Here is an 18734-nt window from a genome sequence, read left to right on the forward strand (position 1 = left end):
AGAGAAGGGGTGAGAGAAGAGAGGGAAAAACAGGAAGAGGAGAAAAGGAACAGTACCTGATAGAAAACAGAAGAACATAAGTAGTTTTGCAAATTATACACTCAGTAAGGGACTGTGTATAACCTTATACACTGTGGATAACCTTATATAAATTATACACTCCAAAAAGTATTATATACAATAACAAAAAGTATTATATACAATAATATACATTATCTTTAACTAGTACATACAGGAGACACTATATATGACATTACAAATTATGCGGTCAGAAAGGCAACTATATAGAGACTAGCAGGGTTGCTATAGGGAAAAGTAAGGTTTAAAGGATAGCGGAGGGGGTAAATAAAAGAGGTATAAAAGGGTTACTATAGGGAAAAGATAGGGTTTAAGGATAGGGAAAGGGGTATAAATGGGGGTATATAAGGAGGTGCAGAGAAATGGGAGACAAAACAGAGTATAATTAAAGGAATAAAGGAGAATAAAGGGCTCTTTCTCTGAAGGAGTAGAGGAAGCAGAGGGACTACATAGTATCCGGATCAGGGTAGGCCATTTTAAAGAGCCATGTTTTAACCCCTGTTTTGAATTTCTGAATGCATGGTTCTAGTCGGAGCTCAAGTGGCATAGTGTTCCAGAGGGAGGGGCCTGCAATGGATAGGGCTCTTTCTCTGGTGGAAGTGTGGTGAGCACATTTAAGGGAAGGGGTGTAGAGGGTTCCTGAAAGTGCGGTTCTAATAGGACGATTGGAGGAGCGGAATCGAAGAGCATCCTCAAGCCAGGAGTGACTGTGGTTGTGCAGGGAGTTGTGAATAATGGTGAGGGTTTTGTATCTGATGCGGGAGGAGATGGGAAGCCAAGGGAGTTCATTAAGAATAGGGGTGATGTGGTCTGCTTTGCGTGTATTTGTAAGGTTTCTTGCCATAGCATTCTGTAACATTTGCAGGGGTCTAATAGTAAAGTAGGGAAGGCCTAGAACTAAGGAATTGTAGTAATCCATTTTTTGATATTGTCTCTTGCAGGACTGTGCGGAAGTCTTGCGAATGGAGTAGGGGTTTAAGTTTGAGAATATAGAGCTTGAAAAATCCTCCCTTTATGATTGTGTTAATGTGTTTTTTGAAGTTTAGTTGGTGGTCAAGGGAGACACTGAGATCTCGCACGAAGTAGGGAAAAGCATTTGAGGGAAGGGTGAGGTCACAAGCAGATGGTGGCGTCCGGTCAGGGTGATTTGAAATGATGAGGAGTTCAGTTTTGGAGGAGTTTAAAGCAAGGTGGAGGTTAGAGAGTAGGGAGTTAAATGGAGATTAGGCAAGTTTCCCAAAACTTAAGAGATTTGGTGAAGGATTCTTGGATAGGGATGAGGATTTGGACATCGTCTGCATATAAGAAAAACTTAAGACCAAGGTTGGAGAGGAGGTGGCAGAGCGGTAACAGGTATATATTAAAGAGTGTGGAGGATAGTGAAGAGCCCTGTGGGACACCTTGGGTAAGGGGGGGATGTGTGATTATTTGAAATTTGCAATTTTTACAGCGTAGCCTCTATTATTGAGGTAGGAAGAGAACCAGTGGATGGCTGTGCCTGAGATGCCAATCTCAGTTAGGTGGGTGAGGAGGATTTTGTGACTAATAGTGTCGAAGGCAGATGAAATGTCAAGAAGGGCAAGGATAAAAGGATTGTCCGTGGTCAATGCCCTTGAGGAGAGTGTCAGTCAGTGAAAGTAATAGGCTTTCAATGTTACGAGACTTCCGGAAGCCAAATTGAGAAGGGTGGAGAATATTATGGTCTTCCAGATAGTCAGAGAGCTGTGAATTGACTATGTTTTCCATAATTTTAGATATGAAGGGAAGGTTAGAGATAGGATGGTAGTTTGAAGGGTTGGTGGAGTCAAGAGTAGGTTTTTTGAAAAGAGGCTTGACAACAGCAAGTTTGAGGGGGTCTAGGACTTTGCCATGGGAGAGGGAGCAGTTGATTATGTCGGACAGGGGTTTCGCGATGGAGGGAATGGAAAGGAATGCTTTAGTGGGGATTGTGTCAGAGGTGTGTGTAGCAGGTTTGATTTTTTTAAAAATGGATTTGATTTCCTTGGTGGTGGTTAAGTTGAGAAACTCGAATTTGAGGTTGGGATTTTTGGGGAGCGGATTGGCTGGAGAGGGGTTGGAAGGGAAGCGTAGGAGGAGGTTTGATATTTTATTTTTGAAATAGAGGGCGAGTTATTCACATTTGCTATTGTCTTCATCTGTGGTGGTGGGGGGGTAGATTTAGTGAGTTCTGCCACATACGAGAATAAAGCATTTGCGTTGAATTGGTAATTATGGATTTTTGCAGAGTAATAATCGTGCTTAGTTTGGAGGGTAGAGAGTCTGTAGGCATGTAGTGCAGATTTGTAAATGGCTACTTGCTTAGGGGTAGGGTTTTTGCGCCAGGTTCTCTCTTTACTTCTAAGGTCATTTTTTAGATTTTTTAAATCAGTGGTGTACCAGGGTTTTTTTGCTGACAGAGTGGTGTATTTCTTTATTGATGATAGGGCAAGTTTCATTGGCTATGGTAGTGGTGAGCTTGTTCCAGGAGGAAGGGCAGCATCGGGGTTGGTGAGGTCTAGGTTGTCGATAAAACTGTCAAAAGCAGAGATGAGGTCTTCCATGGCGCATGGTTTGTGAAAGGAGATTTTGTTACTATGTGTGGGGGTGGTAGAGGAGGGCAATTTTATGGAGAGGAGTACATTGATAAGAGAGTGGTCTGCCCATGGGACAGGGATACTGTAAGGTGAGTGGGGAGAGTGTATACAGGAGTTGACGAAGATATGGTCAAGGGTATGACTTGTTTTGTGTGGGGGAGGTGATGAGTTGTCTGAAACCAAGGGAAAGTTGGGAGTTAAGGAAGATCTCACAGGATAAGGTGGTGGGGATGGCATTCACATGGAGTTTAAAGTCTCCTAGTATTACAGCAGGGGTGTCAATATTGAGATTGTCACAAATAAATTCAATGAGTGGAGATGGGTCATGTTCCAGTAGGCTGGAGGGGGGGGGTCTATGAAGCAGATTTGTAATTCTTTAGAATTTAAGAAGGCCTATTTCAAATTTGTGGGGGGCTTTGATTGTTGTAATCCGGAAGTGGATCCTTGGGCCGACCGACGATGGAGGACGGTCGGGAGGCAGACACACGCTGCTGGAGCTGAATCTTCACCTGGAAACCCGTGACTCCCCCCAGAGGAGCTGTTGGGATCCGGATCGCTAGGACTTAGGCAGCTTCGCCCTGGAAGTCCGCGGTCCCCCCAGGAGTAGCCTGTAGGGTCCCGGACCGCTGGGACTTAGGAGATAAGGCGCTGTGGAAGAAGACCAGGAGCAGAGTAGAAGCTGGACGGGCCACCAGAGGCAGCGAAGATAGACGGACCGAGGTCTGGGCAGGCAGCAGAATACGGAGCGATGAGACAAGTCGAAGTCAGTTCAGGTAAGCAGGCAGGCAGGTAGACAGGCAGGCAGGCTGAGCAGGAACAGCAACTTTCTAGGTGACCGCGTTGCAAGGCAAGGGAACCTAGCAGACGCCGGGTTTACATCCCCCCAGCATCTGAGGTCACAGAAGGGGTCTGACGTCACAGAAGGAGGCATGTCCGGCTGACGTCACAACATTGATGTTTAGTAGTTTGAGTCTGAGGTGTTTTTTAGTGGCAAGGAGGCGGCCACCACCTCTTTTTTTAGGTCTTGGGATGAAAATGTCGTAGGCATGCGTAGGCAACTGGTTTATGAAAACATGGTCAGTGCTTTTGAGCCAAGACTCTGTGATGGCACAGATATCAGGGCTGGAATCAGTAAGTAGATCATGGAGTACTGGAGCTTTTTTTTTTTTTTTTTTTTTTAAGAAGAGATTGGACATTGAAAAGAGATATAGCTAGTATGGTGAGGCCCAGAAACTGTATAAGTGGTGAAATCATTATTGGTAGCAGTTATTTGCGCTGAGCAAGAGAGCGGAGGGAAAAGGGTATGGGGTGTCTGTGGGAGGGGCGATATATGCGGTGGATGGTGAGCATGTTCAAAAGGGGCTGCTACAAAGGGAAGAAGGGGGGGGGGAAGAAAAATGAAATGAAGTAGCAGGAACACTAATGGGCGACACTAAGGGGCGCAACAAGGGGCAAACTCCTTAGGCGCGCGACGCCTGTGTAAGAGTGAGAGATTTAAATGTACAAATCCTGTTGCTTGTCTGATATGTTCCAGCGGGGGGGGGGGGGGGGGGGGGGGGGAAGGAGTTAGCAGCCTCGTGGTAGAGGGGAGGAGCGGGCCCGATCGGAGGGCTCAGTGCAGGGGAGCTCAATCCAGGAACACTAATGGGTGACACTAAGGGGAGTGAGAGGTATCTTCTCTTTCTCTATTTTCTCTGTGTGAGAGCTACCTTCTCTCTAATACCCTTAGACCTGTAATTTCTTCAGAATGCAGCAGCAAGGGTATTAACTGGAACTAAGAAGTATGATCATATCACTCCAGTGCTGAAGAATTTGCATTGGTTGCCTGTTATATATAGAATTCAGTACAAAGTTTTATACCAAATTCATAAATCAGTATACAATGATAAAATAGAATGGTTAAATGCATCGCTTCATATTCATACTCCACAGCGCAACCTGTGGTCAGGCTGATCTTCTAGATCAGCCCACTTGAATAGAGAGAGAGAATGCTTTGTTGTTGGCTGGACCAAAATTGTGGAACTCATTACTGATTGAACTAAGGCTTGAGGTTAACTTTCAAACTTAAGTATTTGAAAACTTGGTTATTCAAACAGGCAATTGGAGAATAAGCATGTCATTTTAAATCTAGGTTAGGAGAAGGCTTTTTTCTTTTATTTCTTACTTGTACTATGTGAATTCTATATATTTTGCTTTATGTAGATGATTTTTAGTTCTTTTATATGTATTCAGTTTTATCTTTTATGCTATTTATGTATGTTTTAAATAATTATTATGCTGCTGTGAACCAGTATGATTGTTTCAGAATATCGGTATATAAAACAGATAAGGTATGATCGCAGTCCTCCACTAGTGAGTAGGCCAACAGAGCAATATCTCAAAGGTGCTGTCCTTTCGCCAAAAGGTTTCTCTAAGTAGCTCAAAAAAAACATAGAATCATTGATCAATCACAGTTCTGGCAATTGACAGCCCATCCACCTTGCCTATCATACATTTATCGGTAATCATATCAGCTGTGGGCAGAACGCCATGTTGATATCTTAGATGCTTTTAACGGAGGGGTGGGGGAAATACTTTTGTTGTAGTCATGTCTCATAAATACAAAGGTGATCCAAAAGAGGCTTAGAAGAAACCGAATAAGTGCCAGTACTTCCACTGAACATCAACTTATCAAATGTTCCACATCCCAACCTAACCAAACATACAACTAGGTCTATCAGTGTATACACAAAATGAAATTAGGAGACAAGAAGAAATTAAAGACTAAAATGTTCCATGTACTGTCCTAAAATCTTAGGCTAACCCAATTTATGCACACATCCTTGTGGCCAAGATTTGTTTTAAGAAACATAAAATATTAATATTCGTATTAGGCAAGCTTACTATATCTTTCAGCCAAAGTCCCAAATTTTGGTAAATTGAATTCAGAAGGTTCTGTTTTTCATTTATCAGTGACAGAATATTACCACAGAAGACATTAACATTTATAAAATACTTCTGTGTAGCCTATACTAACAAAACTAGAACTTTGGCAATGCATGTAAGTCTATATATTTCCATTTTCTATTAGTTTCTTTACATTCCTCAGTTAAGGCTGCAAATATGTCATTTAATAGTAAAACTGTATAGAACACAGCAGCCAGAAGTCACCCCCACTCCCACAGAAATGTAGGTTTTAAATTTGTTTAGAGGACAAATCCCTTTTCCTTAAGTGATATAATAGTTACCTTCACTAAAACAAGAATCTGCAGACACTGAAAAATATGCAAAAGTGCATGCACTCATTCCTACAATCTTAAGTATATTTAGGAAATATGCCTATAAATGGGTTTCACTTACTTCTTCTTGGAGGGTGGCAATCTTATTAATGTGTGAAAGATTATCCTTTTCCTAGATAAGGGGGAAAAAAAAGTTAAAGGGCTTGTTTCAGCATTTACAAATTCCACTTGGTCTTATTAAATTAAAAAGAAAAAGAAAAAAAAACACACACAATTCATATAAAACAAAATATATAAAGATGGAAATGTTTTCTTTATTAAATTATTTAAATTATATTACAAGTAACAAAATGTATTAGAGAAGCCACAAGCTAATTACAAAACAAAAAACATTTTAGAAAACTGTGCAAATCTCAAGCATTCTATAAGTTGACAAATGCTGGTGAAAAAAAAAATACTCAAAACATAATAAAAAGCAAAAATATCATGGCCAACAGCAACTACCATCCAGGCTTTGAATATTATTAACTGGCCTAGAAGTCAAAGACTTGGCACTGAGAAGAGCAGATACTAATTGTGAAGAATCAAATAAAATCTACCTCTCTGCAATTTTGCTAACATTTACATGGATATTTGAAGGAAAACAGAACCCTTAATTGCAGAGTTTCTTTAGAAATATCTGGAAATTCCAAATGCGACTATTCATAAAAAGCACATTATCTTAATTTTTTTCAATAGCTAATCCCTGTTAGGATCTAAGGCACATGTAATAACTAGAGTAAATATTACAACTTTGTCTCAATCCAGATCCCTCCAGGAGACCCTTAAGGCCAAACTGTCCAACGATATCTTAGTGGCTTGACCCTTTCCCCTTAACCTTGCTCTATATAGTAATAAATAAATAAAAAGGTCCTGAAGAGAGGTGAACAGACTCCAGTAGTATTTTTAAACAGTAGTAGTAGCAGCATATTTTTTCAACATTTCCACAGACAAAACAATGTTTTTAAAGTAATATTTTTCCAAAACATACTTAATGGGTTTTTATTTACCACTGAAGTACAAAGTAGTCACATTACTATTCAAGCTCATCCATAAAACAAGGTGCTTATATGACTCAGCTTTGACTGTCAGTAACAGTTTCCCCAGTTTATCATCATAGATATTGGGAGGGGTTTTTTTTTACATTTTGCAATCCTCCCCTTTCTTTATCCCTACCTTTTTGTGGGTTGTGGTTGAGGGTAAAGTGCCCTGTGAGCATGCTCAGAGTCAGAGAGAAGATAATACAGAGAGGTAAGGAGCTTGAGATCATCCCTAGGTCTCAGGAAATGAAAAATTAAGACTTACCCAATAATTTCCTTTACTTCTGGCTCCACCAGTCAAGAACATATGGAATTAGTCCCCTCATTCAGCAGTTGGAAGCAGAGTTATTTTTTTTGTACATCACCTGTATATATGTCATACATGGAACCAAATATAACCAGTATACTACTATCAAAGCTAAATTTAAATTATAGCGACTAGCAAATACAAAAATGTAATAAATTAAAATTCTGACCTAAAAAAAAAAGTAATAACTAATTTCTTTGAGATAAATTATTACTTACACAATGAGAAGCACTTTAACTTAATAAATCTAGCCTTAAAAATCCTTGGAGGAATGAAAAAAATCTCTTCAAACATTTTCCCATTTTATTATAAAAATTTAGCCAGAGCTCACTCAAGAGGTAGCCCAATTTGCACATCCCAGGGTGGGTTTCTTCACTGGTGTAGCAGAAGTAAAGGAAAGGAAATCATCAAGTAAGTCAATTTCTCCTTCCTTGTCCTCCTGCTCCACCAATCAAGAACATGTGACATATATTAAAGCCTCATTACATTGAGTGGATGGCTTTCAAACTCGTTACTAAAATAGCTGCCCTAAAATTAGCATCCTGTCTCATGAGAATATCCTACCTATAAATGCTTGGCAAAAGAACCTAGATTTGTTCACGTTGCCACTTATTAATATTGACCAAACTTACTGCAGGTGTCTCCTCCCAGGAAGACGACTTTGCTTTAGTCAAATGGGTTCTGATGCCCTCAGGCATTTGCAGCCCCTGTAAGTAAATATACAGCTACTATGGCTTTCTTAGTCCATCTTGAGATGGTCCCCTTTGAGACGTCTCCCCTTTACGTGCACCACTGAACACAAAAAAATCTATCAGAATTACAAAATTCAATTATCATTTTTAAATATTCTCTTACATATCTCCTGACATCTAAGAACTGTAAAGAATGCAAGCCCCTGCAATCCTCATCGAAAGATGGTAACAATGCGCAGATTTAAATGGAATCCTGAAGCCACCTTATATAAGAAGGATGAAATAGGTCTCAACATTACAGAATCCTTACTAAACTTAGAAAGGGAGCTTGCAAGACAGACTGCAATTGAAAAACGCATAATGCTGAGGTAATTAACAATAAAAATGGAGTAATATTCCCCTCTGCAATTTCAGGGAGTTTATTCACCAATATAAATATTGTCGGGTGAATTTTTTCTTTAAAGGAATTATGCATGCAGATGTAATATACCATTATAGAAATTTTCAGATCTTATGCAGGCAAAATCCTACTGAACAAATCAATAGCAATTTTCAAAAGCCATGGCTAAAGTGCTTTTACATGCATAAAGTTCAAAAACATGTAAATATTTTTGAAAACTAGGCCCCTAGCATCAGTTTTCTTTGTGACTCCAACCAAAGAAAACATGCAAACTCAACTCTGAAATTAGGAGAGCAAAATAAAATTGCTGGCCTCATATTTTAATAGAAACTCAGTATTCAGTATTTTTATTTGAATTTATTTCTCTGCTAGGTCTAGCAAAGTCAGATACCTGCCATTTCTTACTGACAAAGACGTGAGTGAAGAGATTCCAATCTAAAATAAGGGTAATGCAAGCATTTGTTCACCTATATGAAATCCAGAATTGGTCTGTGTGGTGATGCACCTGCACCTGGTCCTAAAGGGGGCACTGTCTTCAGCTAGATACTATGTAGAAGACATAGGATAACTAGTGGATTTGGCAGTATAGAGGTGTGAGAGCAGTTTGTCATATCCTGAGGTATTTCCTTTACAAAAGCCCTGGGATGTGCCTTTAATAAAGGAAAATTGGTTCTTACTTGCTAATTTTCATTCCTGTAATACCACAGATCAGTCCAGACCAGTGGGTTATGCACTCCCACCAGCAGATGGAGGCAGAGGAACTATAAGCACTGTCTTATCCCAAGGGTGCCACCTGCAGCTCCTTAAAGATTGATCAATACCCAAGTTAGACGTCTCCCAAAATGTATTTAACCACTAACTTTATGCAGTAACAAGGCGAACACCAACAAAACCCATTCCCCTAAATTGGAGTCTTCCGGCGCCAGCACATCCAAGCGGTAATGCCTGGTAAAGGCGTGTAAGGACGACCATACGCCACCATGCAAATATTCGGAGAAAGAAGCTGACAGCCCGTCCAAGAGGTCACTTGCGCCCTTGTAGAGAGAGCTTTCAAGCCCACCGGTATTTGTCAACCCTTGCTAATATAGGCTGAACTAGTTTCCTCCAACCATCTGGATAGCAATGCTTTGGACGCTTTGTCCACTTTCTTGGAACCGCCAAACAGGACAAAAAGACTTGCGAAAGAAACTGGTGACCTTCAACTACCACAGTAGGCTCCTGTAAAAATCCAAGAGGTGGGGTTCTCTTCCTGAAGTAGAGTCTCGGGACCAATCCGGAAGCCCCACCGATTGAGTGATATGAAAGTCCGAAGCTACCTTGGGTAGGAAGGGCAGCACCGTGCGCAAGGACATGCTACCCGCCAAGATAAGTAAAAAAGGAACCCCCAAGAGAGAGCCTGTAATTCAGGAAATCGCCTAACCAAAAAAATGGCCACCAAGAAAGTCATCTTCAGGGTCAGGTCCTTGAGGAGACCTGACCCACAGGCTCACAGGACGGTGCGCACAAGGCATGCAGGACCAGCTTCAGGTTCCACTCTGGACACAGTTTCTGAACAGACGGCCTTAAATGCTTCACCCCCTTCAGGAAGCGAGCCACATTCGAGTGACAGGCTAGGGAACTGCCTTTCTATTCGTGCCCGGAAGCAGCCGAGAGCAGCACCTGAACTCAAAGGGAATTGTACGCTAAGCCCTTTGAAAGGGCCCTGCTGTAGAAAGGCTAGTATAGGGGGGAAGGGCGCCGAAGTTTGTCCAATCCACTGCTGCGTACACCAGAACACAAAAACCTTCCAGACCCGGACATAGGCCATAGAGGTGAATGGTCGCAGAGCCTGTAGCAGGGTAGAAATCCCCAGCTCCGAATAGCTCTTTAGTCATAAAGGTCACCTCTCAAAGGCCAGGCCGCGAGAGAGAAGCGATCCTCTCTGTCCGAAGTATGGGGCCCTGTCGTAGCAGATTTGGAAGATGTGCCAGACGCAGATGTCAGTCTGTGGCCAATCGTACCAGGTCTGTGGTGCCACTAGAACTACTGGTCCCCAATGCTGTACCACTCGTCTCAGGACCCACCCTATTAATGGCCAGGGAGGTCATAAGGATATCAGGGCGTCCAGGCCGACCAACCAGATTTCCTTCAGTCGGCTGAAATATCTTGCCATAAATTGCATTGCTTCGGGTCGCCATGAGGTCCAGCTGGGGCATCCCCCATCTGGCCCAAAAGAGGTTCCAGGCTTCCTGGGACAGCTCCCACTCTCCTGGATCCAGTTGTTGCCTGCGTAAGAAGTCTGCCTAAATATTGTGCACTCCTGCCACGTGAGAGGCAACTAGACCCTCCAGATTGCGTTCGGCCAAGGCGAAAAAGAGATGAGCTTCCCTGGTAACCACTGGACTCTTGGTTCCTCCCTGGTGGTTGAGGTACGCCACCGTGGTGGCGTTGTCCGAAAACACCCGAACCATCCGACCACTGACTAGAGTCAGGAAGACCTCCAATGCTCTGCATACCACTCTTGTTTCTAGACTGTTGATGGACCAGGCGCGTTCCACCTCCAACCACCTGCCTTGCGCAGTTCTGCCCGAGCACACCACACCCCATCCGCAAAGGCTGGCGTCTGTAGTTACTACAACCCAGTCCGAAGACATCCCTTTCTGAAGGCTGGAGTCGATCAACCACCACTCCAGGCTGGATCTGATCTAAGGAGTCAGGGTCATCCTGGACTCCACGCGACAGAAGGGCGCTCTGCTGAGGTCTCATATGTGCGAAAGCCCATGGGACCAGTTCCAGCGTCGAGGTCATAGACCCCAGGATCTGAAGGTAGTCCCAGGTCGAGGGACACTGTGTGCTTAGGAAGCCTACGACTTCTTGTTTTAGTTTTCTCATCCTGTCCATGATCCAGAACACCCTGCCCCTCCAGGTGTCAAATCTTGCCCTTAGGTTTTCCAGGGACTGGGAAGGGGTCAAATAGCCCTTCATGCAGTTGATCACCCCTCCCAATGACTGGGGCAAGTACGTCACATGAAGAACCGTGCGCTGGCAATCTTCCTCCGACTGCGCTTGGAAAAGCCAGTCATCTAGGCACAGGTGTACCAGTACCCCTTCTCTTCTGGAGGGCCACCGCCACCACCACTACCAGCATGGTGAAGGTGCAGGGAGCCGTCGCCAGACCGAAGGGAAGTGCTCGAGACTGGAAATGTTGTTCCAGGATCTTGAATCGTAGAAAGTGTTGGTGATCGGCTCTGATCGGAATATGGAGGAAAGCCTCGGTGAGGTCCAAGGAGGCGAGGAACTCTCCCTTGCATCCGGCTGCTATTACGGTGTGCAGAGTTTCCATACGAAAGCGCGGTATCTTCTGGCTGCGGTTTACGTGCTGAAGGTCCACAATTGGTAAATACGTTCCCCTCCTTCTTTGGTACCACAAAATAGATGGGGTAATGACCGGTCCCTTGGTCCTCCAGCGGTACCAGAATGATGGCCTGCAAACTGAGCAATCTGCCTTCTACAGCCCCCCGCTTGCTTGGGGAAGCGCCGCATGACACCAGAAAGGTGTCCCTGGGTGGCTGAGACAACTGTAAGGCGTAGCCAACGTGGATCACTTGAAGCACCCATTGATCTGATGTGATCTTGGCCCACTCCTTGTAATACTGAGACACCATCCTCCCACCGTGGTGTCCGAGGAGCGGGTGCCCCTTATTCATTGGGAGGATTTTCTGGCTCCTCCCTGGGCGGAACCACCCCGGGCTGCTCTGCCAGATCATCGAAAGAAATGCTGAGAATCCAGAGGCCAACTTCTCGGGACAAAGGCTTTACAGATCAGCTTCCGATCGTCCGGCAGCCTGTTGCCATTTGAGTCACCCAGGGACTTAACCAGCTGGTCCAGCTCCTTTCCAAAAGGTGCTTCCCCCAGAAGGGTAGATTACACAAGCAGGCTTTGGAGGAAGAATCTGCTGACCAATTTCTGAGCCACAACAACCGTCATGCCACCGACGGGACCATGGATCGTACCGAAGTATAGCCGGGATAGTACAGGGCATCCATCACGTAAGCCACTCCTGCCTTTAGCCGGGCAGCCTGAACCTGGGCAGTTATCCCTGAGGGGACTGGGTCCAGGGCCTGTTGGATCCAACAAAGGCAGGCTTGCTAACTTGCGATCCTGCACGTCCTTTAGCGCAGCTGGTCCAGCCACGGGAATGGTAGTCTTTCGGGTGACGGCGGCCACCGCCGCATCCACCTTTGGTGTTCGAAAGGGCTCCAAGTGCTCCTCCAGCAGTGGACAGAGCTTGGATATGGACCGACCCACCTTAAGACCAACCTGCGGGGAATCTCATTCTTGGCTAATCAGCTTCTGAATTTTCTTCGGAATAGGAAAAGCCGTGGGCGGCCCTCGAAGTCCATCCAAAACAGGGTTGATCCCTTCTTTGTCAGAATACTCCTGGGACAATTTGAGGCCCAGTTCACCAAGGACCTGTGGAATCAAAGGACGCAATTCCTCCTGCTTGAACAGACGAACCACTTGGTGGTCGTTTCCCTCATCAGTGGTGTCCAGCATGTCCTCCCCCTATATCTGGGTCCTGTCAGTAACAGGGTCCTCCTGAGGCACAGGGAGATTCCCAGCCAGGGAGTCTGCTGCTCTCCCCCCATTATCCCAGCACCTGGAGAAAAGAAGGAAACAGAACTCCTCACAGGGGGTACTTCCCTTTCTGAGGCACTGGAGGGGGGGGGTGCTTCGGGATGTGGAGGGAACCAGTCCCCTGGCTATCAACACCCCAGAACCCCCTGTTCGCCTGGCTCCACCCAAAGGATGGCCCGCGATCGAAACCTAGCACCTTGGGTAGCACAGTCCAACTCAAGCAAGAGCTGCAGGATGCACAACCACCATCTGCTGGAGACAGAGAAATACTGAGGAGCTGAAGGTGGCACTCTTGGAATAAGGCAGTGCCTCAAAGTTTGTTCTCTGCCTCCATCTGCTGGTGGGAGTGCATAACCCACTGGTCTGGACAGATCTGGATATGTTCAGGAATGGCTCCCTCTCTGGTCACTTATCACACCAGTGACCAATTCCACTTTTCCTAAGCTTAACACACTATCACTTCAAACCCTCCATTAATCTCTGGGGTTTTTTTCCAGTTATCACACAGCCACTCAATATATATTAGAATAGAGCTTTATTTCCTTGTCCTATAGTTACACATCAGGTTTAAAATATCATGCCAACTTGTCACAGAGTTTAGGAAATGTTGAGATTACTTACCTGATAATCTCCTTTTCCTTAGTGTAGACAGATGGACTCAGAACGAATGGGATAGTACCCGCGTGCTAGCAGTTGGAGACGGATCTGACGTCAGCACGGGGTATATATATCCCCACAGGAAGCGTAGCAACTAAGTAATCTTCCTTGCAAAAGCTGTTATGGATATGTGTACTGACGCTCAGTGAAAAGTGAAACAGGATTCCCCTGACCGATTGACAGTGGCTGGAGACCGCCAGCATTCACAACCGGAAGGCGTTGACACCTGGTAGAGTGTACGCTCTTATGTAAACAAATGCCATGGCTTACCTTGAATCGGTGAAACCCATGTACACAGGCAGCTGGACGGGATGCTGAGTCCATCTGTCTACACTAAGGAAAAGGAGATTATCAGGTAAGTAATCTCAACATTTCCGGGCGTGTAGCCAGATGGACTCAGAACGAATGGGATGTACAAAAGCTTTACTCCCAGCCTGGGCGGGAGGCTACCTGAGGACCATGTAGTACCGCCCTCGCAAATGCCGAGTCCTCCCTAGCCTGGACATCCAGACGGTAGAACCTTGAAAAGGTATGGAGGGAGGACCATGTCGCCGCTTTACAAATTTCGGCAGGCGACAGCATCCTGGATTCCGCCCAGGATGCCGCTTGTGCTCTGGTAGAACGAGTCTTGACATGTAGAGGCGGAGACTTCCCGGCCTCCACGTAAGCTGCTCTGATAACTTCTTTAATCCAGCGGGCGATGGTGGGCCGCGAGGCCGCTTCACCTTGCTTCCTCCCGCTGTGCAGGATGAACAGATGGTCCGTCTTTCGTAGTTCTTGTGTCACTTCCAGATATCTGGGCAGCAATCTGCCAATGTCGAGATGGCGTAATAAACGCCGTTCTTCAGATTTCTTCAAACCCGCCGTGGTAGGCAAGGATATGGTTTGGTGAAGATGAAACTGTGAAACCACTTTAGGTAGAAAGGAGGGAACCGTACGAAGATGGATAGCCTCAGGAGTGATTCTGAGAAAGGGATCACGGCAGGACAGTGCTTGTAGCTCTGAGATGCGAAGTGCTGAGCACACCGCCAATAGGAACACCATCTTCAAGGTTAGAGAACGGAGAGACAGTCCCCGAAGGGGTCTGAAGGTGGATCCCGCGAGGAAATCCAAAACAAGGTTGAGGTTCCATAAGGGCACAGGCCACTTTAGTGGCGGACGAATATGCTTGACTCCTTGCAGGAAGCGAGAAACATCTGGGTGCTTGGCGATGGTCTTGCCATCCCTCCTGGGACCATAGCAAGACAGCGCAGCCACCTGAACTTTGATGGAGCTGAGGGAGAGACCCTTCTGAAGTCCATCCTGCAAGAAATCCAACACAATAGGGATTGTGGTCGCATGTGGATTGGTGCCGTGTCGCACCATGCTTCAAATACTCTACAGATCCTTACGTAGGTGAGGGACGTGGAAAACTTACGAGCTCGGAGGAGTGTATCTATCACGGGCTCCGAGTAACCTCTTTTCTTCAGTCTAGCCCTCTCAATGGCCAGACCGTAAGAGAGAATGGAGCTGGATCCTCATGAAGAATGGGACCTTGACGTAGAAGGTCCCGGAGAGGAGGCAGGGGAAGAGGCTCCCCTACCAGTAGTCTTCTCATGTCTGCATACCAGGGTCTTCTTGGCCAGTCTGGTGCCACTAGAAGAACTAGGCCCCGATGTTTCTGAATCTTGTGGATGATGGCGCCCAGCAGAGGCCACGGAGGAAAAGCGTATAGCAGAGTCCCTGGAGGCCATGGCTGGACCAGGGCATCGATTCCATGTGAGAACGGGTCGTGCTTGCGGCTGAAGTATCTGGGTACTTGAGCACTGGACTTGTCCGCCAGTAAATCCATGTCCGGAATCCCCCAGTGATCCACAATCATCTGGAAGGCTGTGGGTGACAGCTGCCACTCTCCCGGATTTAGGCTTTCTCTGCTGAGGAAGTCTGCTGTGGTATTGTCCTTCCCGGCAATGTGGACGGCGGAGATGTCCTGCAGATTCGCCTCTGCCCAAGCCATCAGTGGGGCGATCTCCAGAGATACTTGTCGGCTTCTGGTTCCGCCCTGACGGTTGATGTATGCCACCGTGGTGGCGTTGTCGGACATCACTCTGACTGCTCTGATCTTCAGTCTGTGAGCAAACCGAAGGCATGCCAATCGGACTGCCCGGGCCTCTAGACGGTTGATGTTCCACGCTGACTCTTCTCTGTTCCACCGCCCTTGTGCGGCGAGTTCTTCGCAGTGTGCTCCCCAGCCGCTCAGGCTGGCATCTGTAGTGAGCAAGATCCACGTGGGTGAGGACATCTTCGACCCCCTGCTCATGTGGTTGGACTGCAACCACCACCGCAACTGGGTCCGCACTCTGGCTGGCAGATGAAGGCGCGTGGAATAGTTCCGTAGACGGGGGCTCCAGCGAGAGAGCAGGGAGTGTTGTAGAGGTCTCATATGGGCCCTCGCCCAAGGCACCACTTCCAGGGTGGATGCCATGAGACCAAGAACCTGCAGATAATCCCAGGCTATAGGCCGACTGGCTCCCATTAAATACTGGATACGCTGCTGAAGTTTCAACTTTCTCTTGGAAGTGAGACTGACTGTGTCTGCTCGGGTGTCGAACTGTACTCCCAGGTATTCCAGTGACTGGGAAGGCTGTAGGCAGCTCTTGCTGAGGTTGATTACCCAGCCCATCCTTTCCAGAAGGGCGATTACTCTGTCGGTTGTCCGAAGGCTCTCCTCTCGAGATTTCGCCCTGATCAGCCAGTCGTCTAGGTAGGGATGGACCAGAATTCCTTCCCTCCTGAGTGCCGCTGCTACCACTACGACCACCTTGGTGAATGTCCGTGGTGACGTGGCCAACCCGAAGGGCAGAGCCCGAAACTGGAAGTGGCGTCCCAGAACCTTGAAGCGTAGGTAGCGCTGATGATCCGGATGGATCGGGATATGCAGGTATGCCTGACGGGTCTAATGCCTTGAGGAATTCTCCTGGCTGTTCTGCAGCCTTGACGGAGCGCAGAGTCTCCATGCGAAACCTCAGTACCCGTAAGTATCGATTGACTGACTTGAGGTCCAGCACAGGCCGAAAGGTGCCCCCTTTCTTGGGTACCATGAAATAAATGGAATAGTGTCCAGAATTCACTTCCCAGGCAGGTACTGGGATGATGGCTTTCAAGGACAGGAGCCTCGCCAGTGTAGCTTCCAATGCTGCCTTCTTGTGTATGGGACATGAAGATTCCACAAACTTGTCCGGAGGGAGATGATGAAAGTCCAGATAATATCCCTCCCGGATAATGGCGAGGACCCACTGGTCCGACGTGATCTCGACCCATCTGGGGGTAGAAGAGGGTTAACCTGCCCCCTATGGCTCCATCCCCCAGATGAATCGGCGGATTCTCATTGTGAGGCGCGGCCGGGACCCGAGCCTGGGCCCGCTCCCCTCTTGCGCTGCTTGGTCCGAAAGGACTGATTCCTGGCCTGAGGACGTGGTGCCTGGTAGCGACCCCTGTAAGGAACAAAGCGCTGTGAACTCCTGCCCCTGGAGGGCCTTGGAAATGCGCGCTGGCCCCTTCTGAACCGATCTTCCGGCAGTCTAGGCACTGGAGAGGCACCCCATGTACTGGCCAGTTTATCAAGGTCGCTGCCAACTAGGGAAGAGCCCTTAAAGGGCAATCTGGTGAGGCGTGTCTTTGAAGGCGCATCAGCTGACCATCTCCGGATCCAGAGCTGCCTCCTGGCGGCTACGGAGGATGAAATCCCCTTAGCTGTTGTCCGGACCAGGTCTGATGCAGCATCCGTGAGGAACGAAAGAGCTGACCATGTCAGCTGCTGGAGCGTTGTTCCTAACCTGTGACAAACAGGCACGCGTCACCACTGTGCAGCAGGCCGTGATCCGCAAAGATAGAGCTGCCACCTCAAAGGTCTGTTTCAGAATGGCGTCCAGTCGCCGGTCATGAGGCTCCTTGAGGGCCGTCCCCTTGAACTGGAATGGTAGTGCGCTTGACCACAGCGCTAATCAAGGCATCCACCTGAAGGCACGCCAGCAGGTCCTGGATAGCCGGTGCCAATGGGTACATGCCCGTCAGGGTCCGGCCCCCTTTGAAGGAAGCTGCTGGTGCCGCCCATTCTAAATCTATCAGTTGTTGTGCCGCTTGCAAGAATGGAAAATGGCGGGCTGTAGGACAAAGACCTTCCAACAGGGGGTTCTGTGCAGAGGGTACCGAAGCGCTGGGACCCGTACTATCCAACTCCGCCAGACACTGAGACACCAGGTCGGAGAGATCCTCCTTGGGGAAGAACCGCCTCATGGTTCTATATGGCTCAATCCCTGGGGGAAGTTCCCCCTCGTCCGGGAGCTCGGACTCGTCCGGTGAAAACCTCCTGGTCTGATTGATCCGGACTGTCCAGCGGCGGGAGGTCCCGCTCACGATAAGGGCGTGAGGGTCCAGGAACAGGATCCGCAGGAGCCGCCACCGCAGCAGCAGCAGCCGCCGCAGTTGCAGCCACCGCAGGAAAAACAGGAACAGCAGGAACCACAGGGCCTGGACGGGAAGCAGTTTGCATCTGTACAAAGGCATGAATCCCCTTAATGAGATCCACCCAGGAAATTGAAGCAGCCTCTAATCTCCGGGGTACAAGATCCCCCGGGATTCCTGATTGGTCGAGACTGCCCACTAAATCCGGGGTAGCCCCTGGGGAACTGTCAACAAATCGTGGCTGAGACCGGTCCTGGCCTGAGGGTCCCACGGCCTCCCCACATTGGGCACATAGGAAGTCTGGCTCTTCACTGTGCGTGGCTCTAAGCTGGCATGCAGAGCAGAGGCCAAGGGCTTTAATGCCTGAGGCAGGCGGTGCCGCCGCTGAAGACGCTGCGGCGTTCTGATCCATGGAAAAGTATGCGCTGAATGCTTAAAAGAACAGGCGCACAATAATAATAATATGCGGCAGCAATATGCGCGTAATACAACAGGCGCACAATAATAACAATATGCGGCAGCAATAGGCGCTTAATACAATAGGTGCACAATAATAATATGTGGCAGCAATATGCGCTTAATACAACAGGCGCACAATAATAATAATATGCGGCAGCAATATGCGCTTAATACAATAGGCGCACAATA

The 18734-nt window shown here is 47.2% G+C and overlaps 1 protein-coding gene across 5 annotated transcripts in view; it reads right to left on the reverse strand.

The window, feature by feature from the left end:
* Positions 1–18734, reverse strand: part of LOC115090703 (lymphoid-restricted membrane protein-like) — a 1037620-nt gene that overhangs the window by 737889 nt on the left and 280997 nt on the right. For all 5 annotated transcript variants that reach the window (XM_029600146.1, XM_029600141.1, XM_029600144.1 and 2 more), the window contains exon 9: positions 6012–6062. In XM_029600146.1, the coding sequence (XP_029456006.1) occupies positions 6012–6062 (51 nt within the window). The remainder of the gene's footprint in view (positions 1–6011; positions 6063–18734) is intronic.

This window comes from Rhinatrema bivittatum, chromosome 4, assembly GCF_901001135.1.
Source record: "Rhinatrema bivittatum chromosome 4, aRhiBiv1.1, whole genome shotgun sequence".
Taxonomy (NCBI): domain Eukaryota; kingdom Metazoa; phylum Chordata; class Amphibia; order Gymnophiona; family Rhinatrematidae; genus Rhinatrema; species Rhinatrema bivittatum.